The sequence below is a fragment of the Hypanus sabinus genome, chromosome 25 (assembly GCF_030144855.1).
Source record: "Hypanus sabinus isolate sHypSab1 chromosome 25, sHypSab1.hap1, whole genome shotgun sequence".
Classification (NCBI taxonomy): Eukaryota; Metazoa; Chordata; class Chondrichthyes; order Myliobatiformes; family Dasyatidae; genus Hypanus; species Hypanus sabinus.
This window is the reverse complement of record NC_082730.1, coordinates 29,839,490-29,858,800: the sequence shown is the minus strand read 5'-3', so window position 1 is coordinate 29,858,800 and position 19,311 is coordinate 29,839,490. Positions and strand designations below refer to the sequence as shown.

General features: G+C 38.1%; 1 protein-coding gene across 3 annotated transcripts in view; it reads left to right on the top strand.

The window, feature by feature from the left end:
* Positions 1-747: 747 nt before the first annotated feature.
* The window catches only part of kif21b (kinesin family member 21B), a 162,996-nt gene continuing 144,432 nt past the window's right edge, over positions 748-19,311 (top strand). For all 3 annotated transcript variants that reach the window (XM_059950407.1, XM_059950404.1, XM_059950408.1), the window contains exon 1: positions 748-1,027. In XM_059950407.1, coding sequence (XP_059806390.1) covers positions 984-1,027 — 44 coding nt within the window. In that variant the 5' untranslated portion in view covers positions 748-983. The remainder of the gene's footprint in view (positions 1,028-19,311) is intronic.

Below are 19,311 nucleotides of genomic sequence, written 5' to 3'. Positions count from 1 at the left end.
CCTGAAGTATGGAGCCCAAACTGAAATACAGAGTGACTCTGTCAAAGATTGGCACCAAGGCAGAGTGTTCTCAGTTTAATATTCCAACTGCCTTGAAAGAAGGCTCTATTCTCCATTTACTTTTTGGTTACAGTACTTGTCTACACTGTGGACTGTTGTATAGTGTAGATGGCCAGCCATATCCATTTACTCCATTATACCTCTCACAAAATATTAGTATGTTCCCACCTTAAGAAGCATACATAATCAACATGGCTTTGTTTTTTTAAACTTTTTTGTCTCATTAATATTTTATAACATAAAAAACTCAGCATCCAGACGGCCTGAATAATTCAAAAATGTCTACGTGCCTCCAAGACATTCCTAATCCCTAGCCTACAAAGGAGTGAATTAGTTGTCCTTGGCACTGATCCCTTGGACTATTAGCCTGTAGAGATAATACTTTTGCATTGGGAAGGTCACCCTTTCACAAAAAGAATTGTTTGGCTTAATGCAAACCATACATTTTAAAAAAATCTAACAAGTAAAAATAGCATTCAGATCTCTTGAATCTGAGCGGAATCGCAATCTTCTGATGAAAGAGTTCCCTTTTTTCCTGCCAGTGAAGCTGTCAGTCCTTCCTTTTTTCCACTTGCTTCGCTGCTATTGGAGGGTCCTGGTTTTGAGCCCGCCCACTCAGTGCGCCCGGGGCTGCGAGTGGCAAATGAATACGCCAATCTAAGATTAGCCCCGCCCAGGCAGCGAGCTCGGTTGCCTGGCAATCAGCGCTCTGGGCTGCTCTGGATGTTGCATTGCGGAGTCGCAGCGAATACAATGTAACACAGGATGTTGCAAACGCAATCGTGCTTCAGCCGCCTTGATATCGGCAACGGCAAGATGACACGGTTCAAGTTCTGTGAAATATGTACCTCCACTTCTACCTTTGAAACACCTCAGTAAGGATCCAGACTTTCATTGAATGATACCGCACGCTGTACTCGATAATGGCGACTAATCAAGACGGCTGTAGTGTCAAAGTCGCTTTAAGGTAAGACATTATTATTGGGTGAGTTCCTGCTGATAGGACAGTAAAGCCAGGAAGCCATTGTGTTGGTGCTTTGTGCACGGTCCTTCGCTTGACAAGGTGACAGAAGTTATTTATTTTTTTTTAAATACAATCTTGAATGCATGGTATTATTTGCCATTGGTTGCGTTTTGGCAAAGAAGAACCGATTGCATGTGAACTGATCACTCACTGCCCTGACATTGACTGCTTTTTGATGTGGGCATTTGATATCTGGAGACAATGGGCTTCCATTAAAGTGCTGATTGTGAAAATGAACCAAAAGTGGCCCTTTTAACCTTGGCAGTAAGTGACATGCCCAGGTTACCGTGGTAGATTCCAAATCACATTACTTCAAAGGAATAAATACAGTTGTGTGATGAGTGGTTTTACTTCTACCCGACCACGTAGCCTTTGTTCATTAAAGTGATAAAGCAGTTAAAAAGGTGAGGAAACTGAATTATTTCACTGATATGGAAAGATTATCTGGGTGTGACTGGGGAGGAATAATGCCGTCTTGCTTCCCTTTAAGCCAGATATGATCATAGACGAGCTGTGAAAAGGTTATGTAGTATGATATATATAAATCCTTTTGTTACATTTCTCAAAAGGTTGACTCCCCTCCCATTGTCCCAAAGGGTGTCAATAGTATTTTTAGATTTACCAATGACGAATCATTTGAAAGTACCTAGATGTATTGTGATGTGGGTTGTTGGTATTTTGCACTGATTGGTATTATACAGTTATATTAAAGTAACAACGTAATTTATCAGACCGGTGGAAAGTGAGAACAAAGCCTGCAAGTATGGGTTGGAATATTTTGCCCAGTAAAGTATCAACAGGACTAAATAAACTGCATTTAATTTTTACTTAGGACATAAATTTGGCAATGATAGGAGGGAGAAATGAAAATGAAGATGTGAAAACAGAGAGTAAATTGCAGAATATTTAATTAGTCTTATGCTTATTGGCTTTTATCCTTCCTGATTGTGAAACTGATTTAGTGGTATATCAGAAAATAATTATGATTTTACTTCATATATTAAATGGATAATTCACAAGTTAATGCCAAGGATAAACACACACAATAGTGGCTATCTTCAGCTCACATAACCCACTTCATCCAACACTTTGAACTCTGGCACAGCTATCATGAAAGAGGATTTTCGTTCAGAGTTAAGTACAGAAAGAAATTACAGCTGAATTTTAATACTGTAATTTGGACTTGTGGGTCTACTACTTTCCACTGTAAAAATTTGGGATCAAAAGCCTACTCAGTTGAGTTGTATCTCAGTAAATGGTTACTGGCTTTCTGTTATCTTGCATAAAATTAATTGGATTGGAAATTTTGAACAAAACTGATGACAGCATTATGCAGTATGATGGCAAAGCTTGTTGTGGTTTTAGTTTCTGAGATAAATGAACCTTCTTAATGCTAAATTAACATTAGGACTTAATCTATCAGCAGCATAATTATTGTATCTTCAAATTGATTAATTAGTTAATGATGAGGAGCCATTCATTAATGGTTAAGTTCCTGATCTGCAGATATATCTAATTTTGATTTGAAACAAAAGCTTCTCACACTATGTAATTTTTTTCTCATGGGGGTTTGTAAAACAAAGACTTGAATTTATATCATGCCTCTCCTAGTCTTGGATTACCGTAAAGCATTTCCACAGCTTTTAAAACATGAGGTTAAATGTAACTTGGCATTCTCTTCCTATGCAGTTTGTTGAGTCCAAGGATGATTTTCTTCCATTCTAATTCTGTAGTGGTGGCTGATAAGGGATTCTACCACACAGGCTTTTTGATGAATTTGCCAATTGTGCTGTTTGTGGAACAGTGTGCCCCTTTGTTGTTTGCTCTGGACTTCGAAGACATTCCCAATGAATGGACTCAAAGAGTACCATCCTGAAAGTGCTTCTCCACTTTGAACAGTCAGAGCAGGGGTTCAAAGAGCGAAGTAAATTTATTATTGAAGTACGTATATGTCACCAGTTACAACCCTGAGATCCATTTTGTTGTGGGTATAGTCAATAAATCCATAATAAATAAGAATCAGTGAAAGGCCCACCAACTAGGCATTCAACCAGTGTGCAAAAGACACTTTGGGGCAAGTGAAGTTACCACCCCCTCCCCCCGATTCAAGAACCTGATGGTTGAGGGATAATAACTGTTCCTGAACCTGGTGGTGTGAATCCTGAGGCTCCTGTACCTCTTTCCTGATGGCAACAGCAAGAAGGGAGTATGACCTGCGTGGTGGGGGTCCTTGATGATGGATGCTGCTTTCCTGCGACTACGCTCCACGTAGATGTGCTCAGTGGTGGTGATGGACTGGGCTGAGTTGGTGGGGGCAGTACGTTTTTGAGATATCTTTGAATCCTTTAGTTTGTCTCTTTTATCATGGCAGAGGTTGGCAGTCTGATGTTTGGCATGTGAATCTATTGGTGTCAGAAAAAAAGTTATCAGACCTACACCTGACAAAGCAAATTCATTAAATTGATTTGATTAAAGTTAATAATAACTGGGGATTTGTTTTAAGTAAAATTAAAACAATAAAACAGGTTGATAAAATTTATTAGCCTTTTTTTTTGGTCACAACTTCCCTGGAGCACAGCCAACTGTTCAGTGGGGTCAGTTGAGTATAGTTAGGGCCTCAGTGCTGATGTTGTTGAGCTGGAGGAGGACACTGCCATTGATTTATTTGTCTGAATAGTGTAACTGGGGGATTTTTTTAAGACATTATGCATTGTAGCCAACTCATAAAATATTTAGCTTTACAAATTCTTCCACCAATTTCAGAACATTGCAAAGAAAATGCTTAATTATAGTTAACTAAATCTCTTAATCATTTGCAGTTTATGGTACAAATACTGGAAAGATATTGGCAGGAAGTTATTTTTTTAAGTGAACTGACTTTAAGTAATAATTAGCAGCTGGAAGTAATTGTGAAACTTCTTCGATATGATCTGACAAGCTTATTGTCATTCTTGTTTTTGTCCATGTTTAATAACAAAACCAGGCAGTCATTGAACTGGAATACCAGTTTAGTTGGCTGTGCTCCAGGGAAGTTGTGACCAAAAAAAAGGCTAATAAATTTCATCAACCTGTTTTATTGTTTTAATTTTACTTAAAACAAATCCCCAGTTATTATTAACTTTAATCAAATCAATTTAATGAAGTTACTTTGTCAGGTGTAGTAGGTCTGATAACTTTTTTTCTGACACCAATAGATTCCATGTGCAATCATTATTTCTGATCATCACTTTCAGATTTGCATGGTAAAGAATCAGGAAGTGTAAGTAACATGCAGTTTCAGGAAGGATGTTGGCCTGCTATCGACTTTGAACCTAAATTTTTTTTTGTACTTCCATTGTGTGTCGGTTTATCTAAATCGGCCTAGAAATGATCGCTGAAGATTTTCAGTGTATAACATAATGCGCATGATTTGCAAATGAAAATTTTGTTGTTCAGTGTACAAACTGCTTATTCAACTAATTATAGAAAATCTAGGTTCTCATTTTAACTTTTTTTTAAAGACAAACTGAAAGGAAGTCATGTTATTTGGGGCAAGGTGTGAGCAATGTAGATTTGACTGATTTCTATGCTTACCAACATTATATGTATTAATTTCAGCCTTTCTCTCCTGTCAGAATATCCTTGTGTAGAAATTCTCGAGCTATCCCTGTTATAGATCCTTAATCTTGATTTTAAGAATGTAAGCTATTCTGTTAGTACAGGAGAACAGAAGAGATCTGAGAAGATTCAAATTTTAAAAAGGCACATTTACAGTCAGTACAGACTTCATTATCTTTCTTTTATGTTGAACAATGGTTCAGATTATTGCATTATTCCACTTGTGAAAGATGCATTATCTGCGTTAATACTAATGGCCGTGAATCTATTTATTTCTCTATTTAAACCAATTTGGTTGATGTGTCTGTCAGGAAAGATAATATGACATCGTTTTCTGGTTTGACCTAAGTAATTCCATAACCCTAGTGATTGAATTTTAACTTCTCTCTTGAAAGGGGTTAGTAAGGCACTCAGTTCAAAGCCAATTAGACATGTTCTATAAATAACAGTCTTAACTGTAATAAACACAACTCTTGAATGAACAGCAAAACTATATTGCTGTGACATACAAAAAGTTCAACTCTTGTGGGGAAATAATTTGAACAGATTTCAATTCACTGGTAGGAACTCATGCATGCTGAAATTCATTTGACAGCATTCACTAAAACAAAGTGAATTCTGCCTGTAAATCTTTTATATCATTTACTCTTCAGTGAGGAGTTTACAAAGATAGGCAATATACAGTACGATCTACTGTTGGATTGTTTCAGATAACCATGGTTAAAACACAAAAACAAAGATGTCAAAAAAATGTTGTTTATCCATGAATTGTTACTTGAGCAGAACCTAAACATGAATGACCTGCAGATGCTGAAATTCTGAAATTAAAAACAGAAAATGCTGAAATCACTCAGCAAGTGGAAAGACTTTTTTACAGTCCTCATGATAGGTCTGGACGTGTGTTCAAAAAGCAGCGATTTTTGTCACTGATAGTCGTTGAGAAATACAGAAATATTTTGCTTACTGCAATTTTATGCATCGAGGTTTGGAGATGCAAGAAACAGCTGTGAGTCAAATTGAAACAATTTCACTACTTCAACAAGTTAGGGACTATGAAGAATTTGAAGGTATCAACAATTGTTTTGAATGTTAAAGTGGAAATGAAGATTTGTAGGAAGGCATTGTACGATGGCAATCCAGTATCTGTGCTCATTTTGTCCATTTATGGTCAATTAAAAAATGTGGCAGCATTTTGTCAATAACTATTGGGACCTAATAGTACTGTAGTATTACTTGTCGTTTTCTGATTTGTTCTGTATTACATTTAAATACATAATCTGTTACTCTGTTAAACAATAGTTTGCCTTTTTGTTACTTTTAACTATGTCCATGAAACTGGATAACTGGGGCAGCCACTTAACTGGGCCAAAATGTACTGGTTCTGATGTGTCTCAGTTAATTCTATTTGCATTTGTGAATGCGGAGAGTATTGACGGTTGTCAGATAAAGGATGGAATTAAAGGAATGAATAACAATCTGGAGCAGTTTAGAATGAGTTATTCACCAGGGTGTAAAACAATTATATTTTCATTTTGAAAGAGGGTAGTGGAAACATGAGGAAAAAAACTAGATGGGGGGGGGAATTGATTTCTTTAAACCCCCCATACTGTCTTCTTTGGAACACACACAGAAGCTTTCATTAAACAGGGAATACCTTCACTGCAGAAAATTAATATTATCTGTTATGCTCTCTTTTGCTGTTAACTTTTTGTTTTACATTTATTTGATTAAAATATTTCGGTTCTACATGTTTATCCATTAAATTCAAAATTGATTTTAAAGAATATAACTTGCACAATTACCTGCAATTGCATTCACCCATAACTGTGCAATTATTATTACTATTACTATTATTATTATTACTATTTGAATGTGTTTATACAACAGTTCAGAAAGGAAAAAAAGCTTTCTCTTAATTTCCGACCTATTAACTGTGCATAGCATCATTTTTTCATCTCATGTAAATCAGCAGAATGAGAGAATGAGTTATGCATGGGAACAATGGCCCCTGAACTAAAAGTGCACCGTAAGTACTGCGGGGTGTAAATTTTTAAGCTGTATTTCTAGAAGGTGAATTGGGCCACGAGCTGCTTTTGTGTCAATAATGATCATTTGGCCCACACATGATTTTCCAGTTCACCATCAGTGGCACCAGTTGGCTACATTCCTTTTACACTCCCTGTGCTAGTGAAGTGCCAGATCAGGGGTCAGCAACCTTTACCACTGAAAGAGCCACTTGGACCCGTTTCCCACAGAAAAGAAAACACTGGGAGCCGCAAAACCCGTTTGACATTTAAAATGAAATAACACTGCATACAACGTTTTGTTTTGCCTTTATGCTATGTATAAACAAACTATAATGTGTTGCATTTATGAAATTGATGAACTCCTGCAGAGAAAACGAAATTACATTTCTGCATGCAACAGAAACATTTTGAACTCCGAAAAAAAGACGTTCGGTTAAAGGTTACTTTTAAGTAAAATACTCAACGTCTATTTGAGTCCTTCTTGTATTTATGAAAAACGCCAAACTTAAATTTGCCGTCAGCAGCAAATCAAAAATAACATCAGCCAGCTGTCAGCCTGAAAAATAAAAGGACTATTTCACTGAACAATGAAAACATATGAATATACGTAAAATAATAGGCAATTAAAATATTTATCATACTTGTTCAGGTTGACTCACACCTGACAATGCAGTCGTATTCAGTAGGGATGGATCGATGCTTAGGGGAGTGACCGGGAAGGATAATGTGTTTTTTTCCTCTCTGAACTCACAGAAGCGTTTCCCAAACGATGTTTGCATTGCGATGATTGCAGAATGTAAATACTCCGAATTTATCATGTCGTGACATTGTTTGAACTCTCTCAAATTGGGCAAGTGAGACAATGTGCCTTTCTGTAAATCTCTGGCAAGCAACGTCAACTTGCGCTCGAATGCCAAAACATCCTCCAACATGTGCAGGGCTGTACGTCCTTACCCCGTTGAAGACCTGTGTTCAGCGTGTTCAGGTGCGCTGTCATGTCTACCATGAAGTGTAGCTTTTCCAGCCACTCTGGCTGTTCCAGCTCAGGAAAGTTGAGCCCTTTGCTGCCCAGGAAAGTTTTCACTTCTTCCAGACACGCGACAAAGCGTTTCAGCACCTCCCCTCTGGACAGCCAGCGATAAAAACACGTAGCGGTTGCTACACGCAGTCAGTAAACTGCAGTCAAAGATAGCTTTATTCGAACTAAACAGCCTTGCTTTTAAGCCTCCCTCAACCCGCCCCCCATGGGCGCGGATGCTGCAAAAGACACGTACTCACAAACCCCCGTAGGCTATCTCCCTTAGCCTGAACGCTGGCTAATTGTGAGCCGGTTCGGATGTGTCAGGAAATGGGTCGCCACACATCTTATTTAGATTGTACAAGATCACCATAATCTTCAAATTTAGATTTACATTTCAAAAACTAACAAACTAACATAAAATACATTTTAATTAAATACTGACCATGTAGCGGTGTGCTACACGCAGCGTTAAAATTACGACACGGAGTCGGTAACTGCAGTCGAAGGATAAAACTTTATTCGAAATCTTCAGCCTCACTTTTAAGCCTCCCTCAACCTGCCCCCCATGGCGCAGAGGCTCCAAAGCTCTGTGCTCGCAAACCCCCGTAGGCTATCTAATTGTGAGTCGGTTCGGATGTGCCAGGAAAAGGGTCGCCACAACCAATTATTTCCCAAAGTAACAGGGAGCCGCAGCACAGACGTAAAAGAGCCACATGTGGCTCCGGAGCCGCAGGTTGCCGACCCCCGCGCCAGATGGTTTGATTGTACTCATGTTGAGCTGATACAGATTACAGCATAGCAAACCACCGGTGTGAAATTAATAAATTAAATTGAAAGTCCTGTTGTATTTGTGCACATTTATCACAAAATATCCAAATGAAAATAATTTTTATACCTAAGTTTAACATTGTTCCTTCCCTCTTTCCCGAACACCACTATCCAAACTCCAAAATTGGCTTATAATGCTTTGTGTTTCAACAATTGAGGTTAGTCCAAGTCCATCCTCATAATTAATCAAGAGACATAGGTTAATTTCATCAATCCTACAGGTTCATATTATAATACTCACTTCCACCTCCATATCCTCCAAGTTTTCTCTCTTTGCTTCCCCTGTAAGAAAGGGAGGAGAGGGAAAGGTTTGTATTTCAGAATCACAATCACAATCAGAATTAATATCACAGGCACCAGTCATGAAATTTGTTGTTTTGTGGCAACAGTATAGCTCATTACATCAATAGAAATATAAATTAGAATTTTTATATATAATATTAAATAACTAGTGCAAAAAGAGCAAAAAAAAAAATGTGAGGTAGTGTTCATGTGTTGGTTCATGGTGCATTCAGAAATCTGATGGCAGAGGAAAAGAAGCTGTTCCTAAAACGTTGCGTGTGTATTTTCTGGCTCCTGTGCCTCCTTCTGGACAGTAGAAATGAGAAGAGGGCATGTCCATTTATTGTCATGAATGATCAAAAGGAGATGTGGTTGCTAGAAGCAGCTGGAATTGATCACTTACATTGAGTTTTTGTGAGCTTTCAGTGAGAAGAGATGGATGCCAAGAACTCGGCAGGGTGCATCCTGCAGCTAGACTCTGTGCTCTAAGCCTGTCCTGTGACCTTTGCAATATCTCCATCTATTGAAGTGAGAACATTAATGTCCATTTTCCCTTTTGTGATGCTCAACTGGTGCCTGTCTTTGTAGCACTCTTGGCCTGTTGAATAAGATTGTTAATCTTATGGTGGACATTAGCCAGTTAAATGGCAAATGGACCGATCACACCATTGTGATTATAGAAAAAACTGATAATCCTGGAAGGAAACAAGGAGTCCCAGGGTTCAGTGCAGCATCAAGTGGAATAATATGAGATCTAAGTTAGGAGGCTTAATGTGGCAGTCCTTTTCAAATTATTAAACTCCTTCTGATATTGTAGTTATCTACTCCTGTCCACTGTAAGCAACTTTTTCAGGCACTTGCTGAATTCCACCAACCACCTTTAGTTCTTTCTGAGAACTGTCTATAGACATTCTGCTTTATGAGATGCAATGGCTTTGAAAAGTATAGGATCATTCAAAAAACAACAAATATGCTCAGTAGGGCAGGGCAATATTTGTGGAATGAGAAAGAGAGTTTATGTTTTGGTTCAAATAACAGGTATTTTCTGGTTTTAATATCAGATTAACAGTATCTGTGTTTGTTTTTTGATTTTCAAGGAAACCCAATATTCCTGAGTCACCATAATTTGATTGGCTGATCAAATACAATAAATGTCACTGGTTAAATTGGATTCCAAAAGCATGATGCAACATGCTGGCAATTCTATAAGATGTATATATCCCCAATAACTGATGATGTAGAGAGTTGCGTTATCTGGGGAGAGGGGTAATAGAGAGAACAGAGAGACACCCCTGAATTTTGAGAGTGGTGAACACCTTGAAAAAGGGCTGTATTAAGATTCTCTCTCTGTACTGTGAAGAAACACTTTTGCATTTATTTATTTAACTTTTTCACATAAATTCTATGGGAACACATGGGAACAAATATCTCAATTTTTTTGGTAGTAACGTGTCAGGGTGACAATGTGACGGTCACCTCTGTTAGTTTATGGTGGTGATTTTGCATGTAATATCCCTAGCACAGGTCTGAAGTTCAGAGTGATGCATTTGCATCTTGAATGGCACGGTAGCATAGTGGTTCACACATTGCTTTATAGCGCCAAAGGCCAAAGTTAAATTCCCACTGCTGTCCGTAAGGAGTTTGTACGTTCTCCCCATAACCTCATGGGTTTCGTCCGGCTTTCTTCCCACAGTCCAAAGCTGTACAGGTTAGTAGGTTAATTGCTCACATGGGGTAGGTTGGGCTTGTTGGGGCAGAAGGGTCTGTTATGATGCCAAATTAAATTAAATTTCTTAAATAAAGGTATGCTCTTTCATGTAATTGTTTAAAACTGTTACATTTTGCCAGCATCCTTTTTTTGGACTACTTTGTTGCGGTGTCATATAACTCCATTTGTTGCTAACGGAGCGAGACGAGCAGAACTAAACCGTTATGATGACCAAGTAAAAGCGGGAATTAATTTCTGATGAGAAGGAAAACCAAGCTTGTTTCCATGCCAACCCATGTACAGAAATCTTTTAATACAGCATCAATTTAAGTTCCGTGCTGCCAGATTATTCAGAGTATCAAGAGATTGTAATTCAGTATATATAAATGCTAATTTAGACAAGCAATTAGTGTCAAATGTGCATTACAGAAACTTAATGTTAGAATTGAGGTGAAAAAAAAATACAAAGATAGATTAACAGGTCAAACAGTATCTATGGAATAAGCTGTTGACATTTCAGGCCGAAACCCTTCATCACAACTGGAAAAGAGCAGGGGAGATGCCAAAATAAGGTATTGGTGGGAAGGGAAGAAGGACAAGCTAGAAGGTGCAGGTAAAGCCAATTAGGTGTTTGTTGGAAGGGGGATGAAGGAAGAAGCTGGGAAGTGATAGGTGGAAAAGGTTAAGGGCTAGAGAAAGAGGAATCTGATAGGAGCTGAGAGTAGACCACAGGAGAAAAGGAAGGAGGAGGTGCAACAAGGGGAAGTGATAGGCAGCTGAGAAGTTGAGGCGGGGGGGCAAGTGGGGAAATGAAGAAGAGGGAAGGAGGAGGGGAAAATATTATTGGAAGCTGGGGAAATTGATGTTTATGCTACTCAGATGGAATATGAGGTGTTGCTCCTTCAACCTGAGAGTGGCTTCATCATGGCAAAAGAGCAGATCATGGACCAACATGTTGGAATGGGAATTGGCATTGAAATGGCCACTGGGAATTCCTGCTTTTTGAGGATGGAGTGAAGGTGTTTGACAAAGCATTCCCCCAATCTATGTTGGGCCTCAGCAATGTAGAGGTTGCTGCATCAGGAGTACTGGATACTGTAGATGACCCCAACAGATTGACAGCTGAATTGTTGCCTCAGCTGCCTCTCTACATTGGTGAGACCCGATGTAGATTGTTAAGCACCTTCATTCCATCTACAAAATGCAGGGTTTCCCAGTGGCTAACTATTTCACTTCCAATTCCCATTCCCTTTCTGACATGTCAATCAATGACCTCCTCTTCTCCCATAATGAGGGCATTCTCAGGTTGGAAGGGAAACACCTTGTATTCTATCTTGTTAGCCTTCAATCTTATGCTATGAACTTTCAACTTTCCATAGTTTTTATCCCCCCTCTTCTTTAATTCCCCACTCCTCTCCCCCCCTTTACCTTTTCTTCTCACTCACATATCACCTCCCCCAGTACCTATCCTCCTTCCCTTTCGTCCATGGTCCTCACTCCAATCAGATTCTTCCTTCTCCAGCTCTTTACCTTTTCCTCCTGTCACCTCCCAGCTTCTTACTTCAATCCCCTTCCCCGCCCACCCAGCTTCACCTATCACCTTCCATCTTGTACTCCTTTCTCTTCTTCCCCCCCCCCCCCCCCACCACCACCTTCTTATTCTGGCAACTTCACCTTCCTTTTCAATCTTGATCAAGGGTCTCGGTCAACTGTTAATTAATTTGCATTTTTGCTGCCTGACCAGCAGAATGTTTTGTGTGTGCTACTCTAGATTTCCAGCATTTGCAGAATCTCGTGTTCCAAAAATAAATTATTTGCGTTCAGTCAGATTTGCTTTATGTGCCTATACAAAAATGGAAATTAAAGTGCACCTAATTAAATTCCAAATGGCAGAATGGATGAAAAGAGCATTGGCTTTGAACTTTACACAATTTTTTTCCATATATAGGGCAAGAAGCATGAGGGTGGGGATGTTGATCCCAGTACAGTTAATTGGTTGCAAGTGGCACAAAACAATTTAAATGTAAATTGGTAATTCTGCTGATGAGACCAGAGTAAAGTAGATAATGTACAGTATGTTGAGGAAAGAGCTGATTTGTTAAAGGAAATTTCTGTATGCCAATTATGGATGTACAGTAGTTGGCTGCAGATGAGGTAATGTTAAATAGCCAAATCGATACATTTAGAGGAACATAGTTTGAAAAAAAAACATTTTAGGTATAATAAATCCAGAGACCTAATTGAATGAGCCAATAGAATTGTCAAGTTTTAAAAATAAATCTTAACAGACATAATTAAGTCTTTAATTAAATATTACAATTTAGTTTCAGAAAAATAAATGGCAAATGTCATCAGATTAAAATTTTGGAAGTGTTTGCATAGTACAGTTCAGAAATGCAATACAAGCATTTTCTTTGGACACAACACATATTACTATCTCTCCAGTGATTTGAAATCAGTGTAAAACAGTTCACATCACACCTGCAAGGTGAGCTGTTTAATGAGGAAGAACCAGTGAATGAGGGTTTAATTTATGAGCAAACACGAGGAGATCTGCAGATGCTGGAAATTCAAGCAACACACTCAAAATGCTAGTGGAACGCAGCAGGCCAGGCAGCATCTATAGAAGAAGCACTGTCGACGTTTCGAGCCGAGACCTTTCCTCCTGACATCGACAGTCCTTCTTCTATAGATGCTGCCTGGCCTGCTGCGTTCCACCAGCATTTTGTGTGTGTTGCTTTAATTTATGAGGTTCGATTTGATTTTCCTTGTGTTGAGGGGCTTAATAAATGATCACGGCATATTTTTAATGCAATGAAATTACCAGACTGAGGGTCTCAAAAATTTCTCAAAATTTAGAGCTGATCTTTCTGGAGTGAAATCTTGCAGGCCTTTGTACCAAATGGCAGTGGATATTGGGAACCTTCTCTAAAAAAGCTTCAGCTGCAAGAAGGTTGAAAATTTAAGAATGCAACTTTTGTTCAGTGAAGGATTCAATGGAATGGTGGTCAGATGTGTTAACGGAAGACAGTTAGAGATCACCCAAACTAAACAAAGCAGAGTACTAGTGAAGTTTGGAACATTATGCTGTTGCAGTGTTTATATAGAATTGCTGAGGTAATTAAATCCAAAATGGATAGGAAGCTTCTATAATGTCCTTCTATAATGTAACTTCTATAATGTAACAATAACAATTCTATAATGTAATAATATAATATAATGTATTTGGATGTTAAGGAGTTTAATCTAAAACCATATCAAATTTAATAATTGGATCCCATAAGAGTGCAGTTTTTCAAATTTGTTCTGGTCTCTCCAGGCTTATGTGCATGTGAAAAGCCATTCTAAGGCATTTATATTTTCTACCTCCTTCCCATTTCTACCACCTTTTATATTAAACTATTTGACCACCATCCCATTCCCTGACTTCAATCCTACTATTTCATTTTTGATTTAGCACACCCCACCTCCTCACGATTTGTGTTCTCCTTTATTTTCTCTTTAAGCTCTTCAGTGGCATATGGTAAAGGAGCAAAGGAAATGCTTTGTGCAGGTTTTCAAGTGAAAGACCTACTTTGTCCTTGCAAGAAGCTGGTTGCATGGGGTATCTCCATGATGTTGCACGGGGACACCCCATGCAAATTCAATATAAACAGTAAACAAAATGAATCACTCCCAACAACCCTACCTTACCTGCAGCTGCTGAAAATCTGAAATCAAACCAGAAAGAACTGGAAAATCTCAGCAGGTAAGGCAGCATCTGTGGAAGGAGAAACAGTTAAAGTTTCAGATCTGTAAGTTCATCAGAACTGGGAAAGAGAGAATTTAGCTGGAGATGATAATAACACACTTCCTAAGTGTGAAAAAAATTTCCAAGTTAAAGTTCTAACTGAAAATGTTTATTTTTGAACTGAACTAGTATATGTATGCTGTAATCGCACTTCCATCCTGCTAACATGTGTGCTGTTATCCTATTTTCAACCAAATTCACACATTCAGTGGATTTATGCAGTGTTGCAACAAAGTCTGCAACCTTACTTCCCAGTGGTTTGGCTGAAGATTATTTTGTGCCGGAAATTAAATAATTTTAGCATCCAGTATCAGTAAATAACTTTATCACATTTAACACGACCAGATACAGAGTGAAGCTTCGTCTTCTCAGTACCAATAATGTACTTCATTTTGACATTAGATAAATACTCCCTTAACTGCAATTACGGGATTGTTCTAATTTCCTTGCCAGCCCATGTCCCTTTGTGGTGAGACTACTATCTTCGGGCTGCATAACGTATTGGACTTAACTGCTGGAAATGAGCTCGCAGTTATTAAAGATGTGTGAATACCTTTAATGAAGACAGCATTTGGTACTCTCCTGACCATTAAATGCCATAACACTGCTAATATATTGTACTTCCATTTTCCGATAATCATGGATATTTTGTGTTGAGTATTTAAAATTCATTTCATTAAATTGAGTTAAAATAGATCATGATAACCAAGTGCTAGTTCTGAAAAAAAAGTCATTCTGCACAGCCTATAGATTTTTGCTTTTCCACAGGGAATTGTTTGTTTAAAGGTCATTAATTTGTTGAATGTTTTACAGCATATTGTTGTGTATCTTTGGAATCTGGTGTCCATCCCAAGGGTTTGAATTTAACCTTGGGTGAATTAAGGCTTGAAACAATCCTAGCTCTAATTCAGCCAGATGTCAGCTGTTAGTGGTGTATCGTCTCCCATGTGGCTGCATGATAGACACACAAGCTGGACAAGTGTTACTCTCTGACAGGCAACAAATGCTCCCATAATAAAATAAATCTGTTCCCAACTATCACCGTTGCTTACAGTTTCATTTCTCAATGGAGCAATGTTGTGTAGCTCACAGTTTGTGAAAAGATTCTGGTGATTTGCATTTCGACCTTCCCCTGAGTTTTCTGATACAGTAGTTGAATCAAATGTTCACTTCAAGCGAAACATAAAGTGCTGGAGGAATTCAGTAGATCAGGCAGCTGATGCGTAATTGAAATGGGCAGTTGATAGAGCTTCTTCATCTGGACTCATTTACTTCCTATTAGCTTTGTCCAATGAATGTGTTTTCATTTGTTTGAAAAACTTCTTCATCAAGACTTCTACCACCAACGAAGGTCCACTTGCTCAGAAATTATGCACTATAGTGGTGTTTTCAAAATGTAGAAGGACAAGTAGTAACTACTGTATTTTAATGTTGCTGCAATTAACTAGATAATATTTAACCCAATTGGCTACATTAAAATGATTAATTAGTAATGGCAATGGGTCTGGAAATTCATCAGAGCCCTTAAGGCCAGATTAATCTTTGCAAGCAGCAAAGGAAGTGGAGGGATAGCAAAGTTGGTGATCAGAAAGGGAGTTGGGTCAAGAATTTGGTGTTGGTCATCAGCGTTGATAGGCACATGAGCCACATTGGATGTGGGTAGGGCTGTTCAGTCGGGAGTTTAAGGTGAAGGTTGAGAATTTGGTGAGACGGTGTGGCTAAGTAAGATGGCAAGTTTCTATGGGGCTGGGAATGACAGTTGGTCAGGAAGGTAAATGCAAAGGGACCTCTCTGAATGATGTTCCCAGTTTTGTCTAAGGCCACCCTAAACCAAATTAAAGCTCACTTGATTAGAGACTGCCGAACAGCAGTTGAGCTTCATACCACCTGAATGTGTTCCTCCAATAAATACTCCAAACATGCTGTCAGTACACAACTGGAATTCCCTGTCAAATTTGCAATTCAAGAATCAATAGAACCCTATTCCACTCTGAGACAGCAGTAAAGCTGATGTTCAAACCTGTATTGCTGAAATATTGGTATTGCGTAATTGAATTTCTGGGCAGGAGTATTTAATTGCAAAACACAAAATCCTGGAGAAATTCAGCAGTTTCCATTAGAGGAAAGTGAACAGTCGACGTTTCAGGTTGAAATCCTTCATCTGGACTGCCTCAGGAATGACACATGGCTATGCTATTGGGTCTGGGTGATTCAGTCCAGATTAAGGATCTCAGTCTGAAATATTGATTGTCAGTTTCACTCCAGAGATGCTGCTGGTCTACTGAGTTTCTCCAGAGCTTTATGCGTTGCTCCAGATTCCATATCTACACTCTCTTGTCTCTCGAGGAATATTTAACTATTTATGAAATTGGCCTTTCACTTCCACCAAGTTGTTGTTTCAGGGATGTGAACCAAAGAGTTCTGAGGGAAATTGAGATCACTTTCTCATATACTTAAGTCATCTAATTTATGTATTGTCGATTGACGCCATGTGATGTTAATGTAGGAGCATTTTGTTGATTGACTTAGTCGATGTACCAGCAAATGAAGGCTTATTCCTGTCTCTCAGATCTGGCCTTGAAGGATTGCTGCAGAAATATGGAAATCACAAGTTTACTTGTGGAGGTGGAACTATTGTATGTTTCTCATGAATTGCTGCAGCATTTGAAAAACCTTTTATATATTTTTATCAAAGTTTTCTTCCTCCTTCTCATTCCTTTTGTATGCAGCAGTCCTTATTGAATGAATGATCCAAAGTTAAGTTACAGAGTCCTTCTTGTCAAATTATGTGAAATAAAGGAGACACGAGAGATGGCATATGCTGGGATCTAGGGCACAATGTAATCTGTTGGAGAAATGCAATTGGCTGCTTGACCTGCTTAATTCTTCCAGCAATTTATCTTTGGTTGTATGAAGATTTGTTATGTTAAATGCTGCTGTTAATGTTTTAGAGCAACTTAGAGTTACAGAGTTAGATAGAGTGTGAACAGGCTTTTCAGCTTAACTTGTCTGAGCAGCCACTTGTAGAATGGAGAAACAAATACATTAAACACAAACATAAACACAAGAGATTCTGCAGATGCTGGAAATTCAGAGTAAAAGACACATAAAGGGTCCCAATAAAGGGTCTCACCTTGAAACATCAACTGTTTATTCCCTCCAGATTCTGCCTGACCTGCTCAATTACTCCAGTATGTGTTACTCTGAACAAGTTCAATATTCCCCCTTGAAGGAGAATTAGCTATATGCACAAAGGGAGAATTATTGCAGGACTTTGGGTTAAGACGAGTGAAGTGGAATTAATTGAACTGCATACCCACTTAGCTGGTTTACCTGTAAAATTCTGATTTTTTTTTTTATTCCATGCATGTTTGTGGACTGAAAAGATACAGTAGTTGTATTTGTAAGATTATTTTGAAAGGATGCATTCTATATGAGAGGTTAATTTCAGAATCTTCTGTTTTCAGAATCAGGTTTATTATTACTGATATTTGTCATGAAATTTGTTATTGTGTGGTAGCAGTATGAAGCCATATATAAAATATATTATAAATTACAATAAAATATATATATATATGATACTGAAAAATAATGAATTCTATCTCACTATTTTTATTCTCAAAAAGACCAAGAATAGTGAGGTAGTGTGCATGGGTTCATTGTCTGTTCACTCACCTCCACATTGCATTGATTCCACAAACTATGGACTCACTTTCAAGGACTCCACAACTTATATTCTTGGTACTCTTTATTTGTTTCCTTGCTTATTTAGTTTCTCTTTGCACAGTTTATCTTATGCACTTTGGTTGTGTGTCTGACTTTGTGTGTAGTTTTTCATTAATCATGTTGTATTTCTTTGTTCTGCCTTGAATGCCTGAATGAAAATGAATCTCAGAGTACTATATGTTGAGATATACAGTATGTACTTTGTTAATAAAATTACCTTCAACTTTGAACTTTGAAATCTGACACCAGAGGGGAAGAAGTAGTTCCTAAAGTGTTGAGTATACGTCTTCAGACTTCTATAGTAATAATCGGAGAGGAACTTGTTATACAAGTTTAAAACAGCTTAATTTTTCTGCAGATTTGGTCTTGTCACTTTCTAGTGATGGTCAGAACCCATAATATTGTTTATGTTGAAAGCAGCTAGATGTCTTTTGAAGCTTCTCTATGTACAAAAGTGCAGTTTAATTCTCCCCTGAATTTTAATGAAAAGGATGGAGCTCCTGATACAGAAGATGCATCTGTTGTCCAGGCAACCATAACAAACAATAGTGGCAAGGCCTTTTCATCAGTATCATATTCTTTGGGGCCGAGATAGAAGATAAGCTTATGAAAAGGATGTGCAAGAAAGGAGCAGATTTTCTTTTACGGCTGATCCAGTAGTCACAGTGAGTGCTCTATAAAATGTTAGCACTGCTCTGATCTTCTTGTTCTTAGTCGGGTAATCTGCGTTTGAGCGCATAACCAAAGCTGAAACATGAACAGCATTCTTTGTTTAAAACTTTAAATGGTAACTGGCTTGCCTTGAAAGGGATACTAAAAATCCAATAGTAGATTCCTTTTATATATCAACCAAAGAGTTTGTCCAGCATGCTGAACAACATTTCTCTATTGACTAATTTAAGAAAATAACAGAACAAATCTTTTTGCTCTAGTTTTTTTCTCTCCACAAAAATGCCTTCCAAGTTTGCCTCTATGAGTTTGTATCTTAAATATGCAGAAATTCTGAAAGAGCCCAAGTTTCTGGTGTAACTACAAGTCATTCTATAGCAGTTTTTACAATTTTCTGAGTTGCAATTAAAACTAACAATCTGCTGGACAAACTAATTGGATCCAGCAGCGTCTATGGGGAGGGAAAAGAAATGGTCAGTGTTTGGATCAAAACCCTGCATCAGAACAGGCTCAACTCACTGACATGCTGAGTTCAACCAGCAGACTGTTGCAACTGATTTCACCATCTACAGTCCTAGT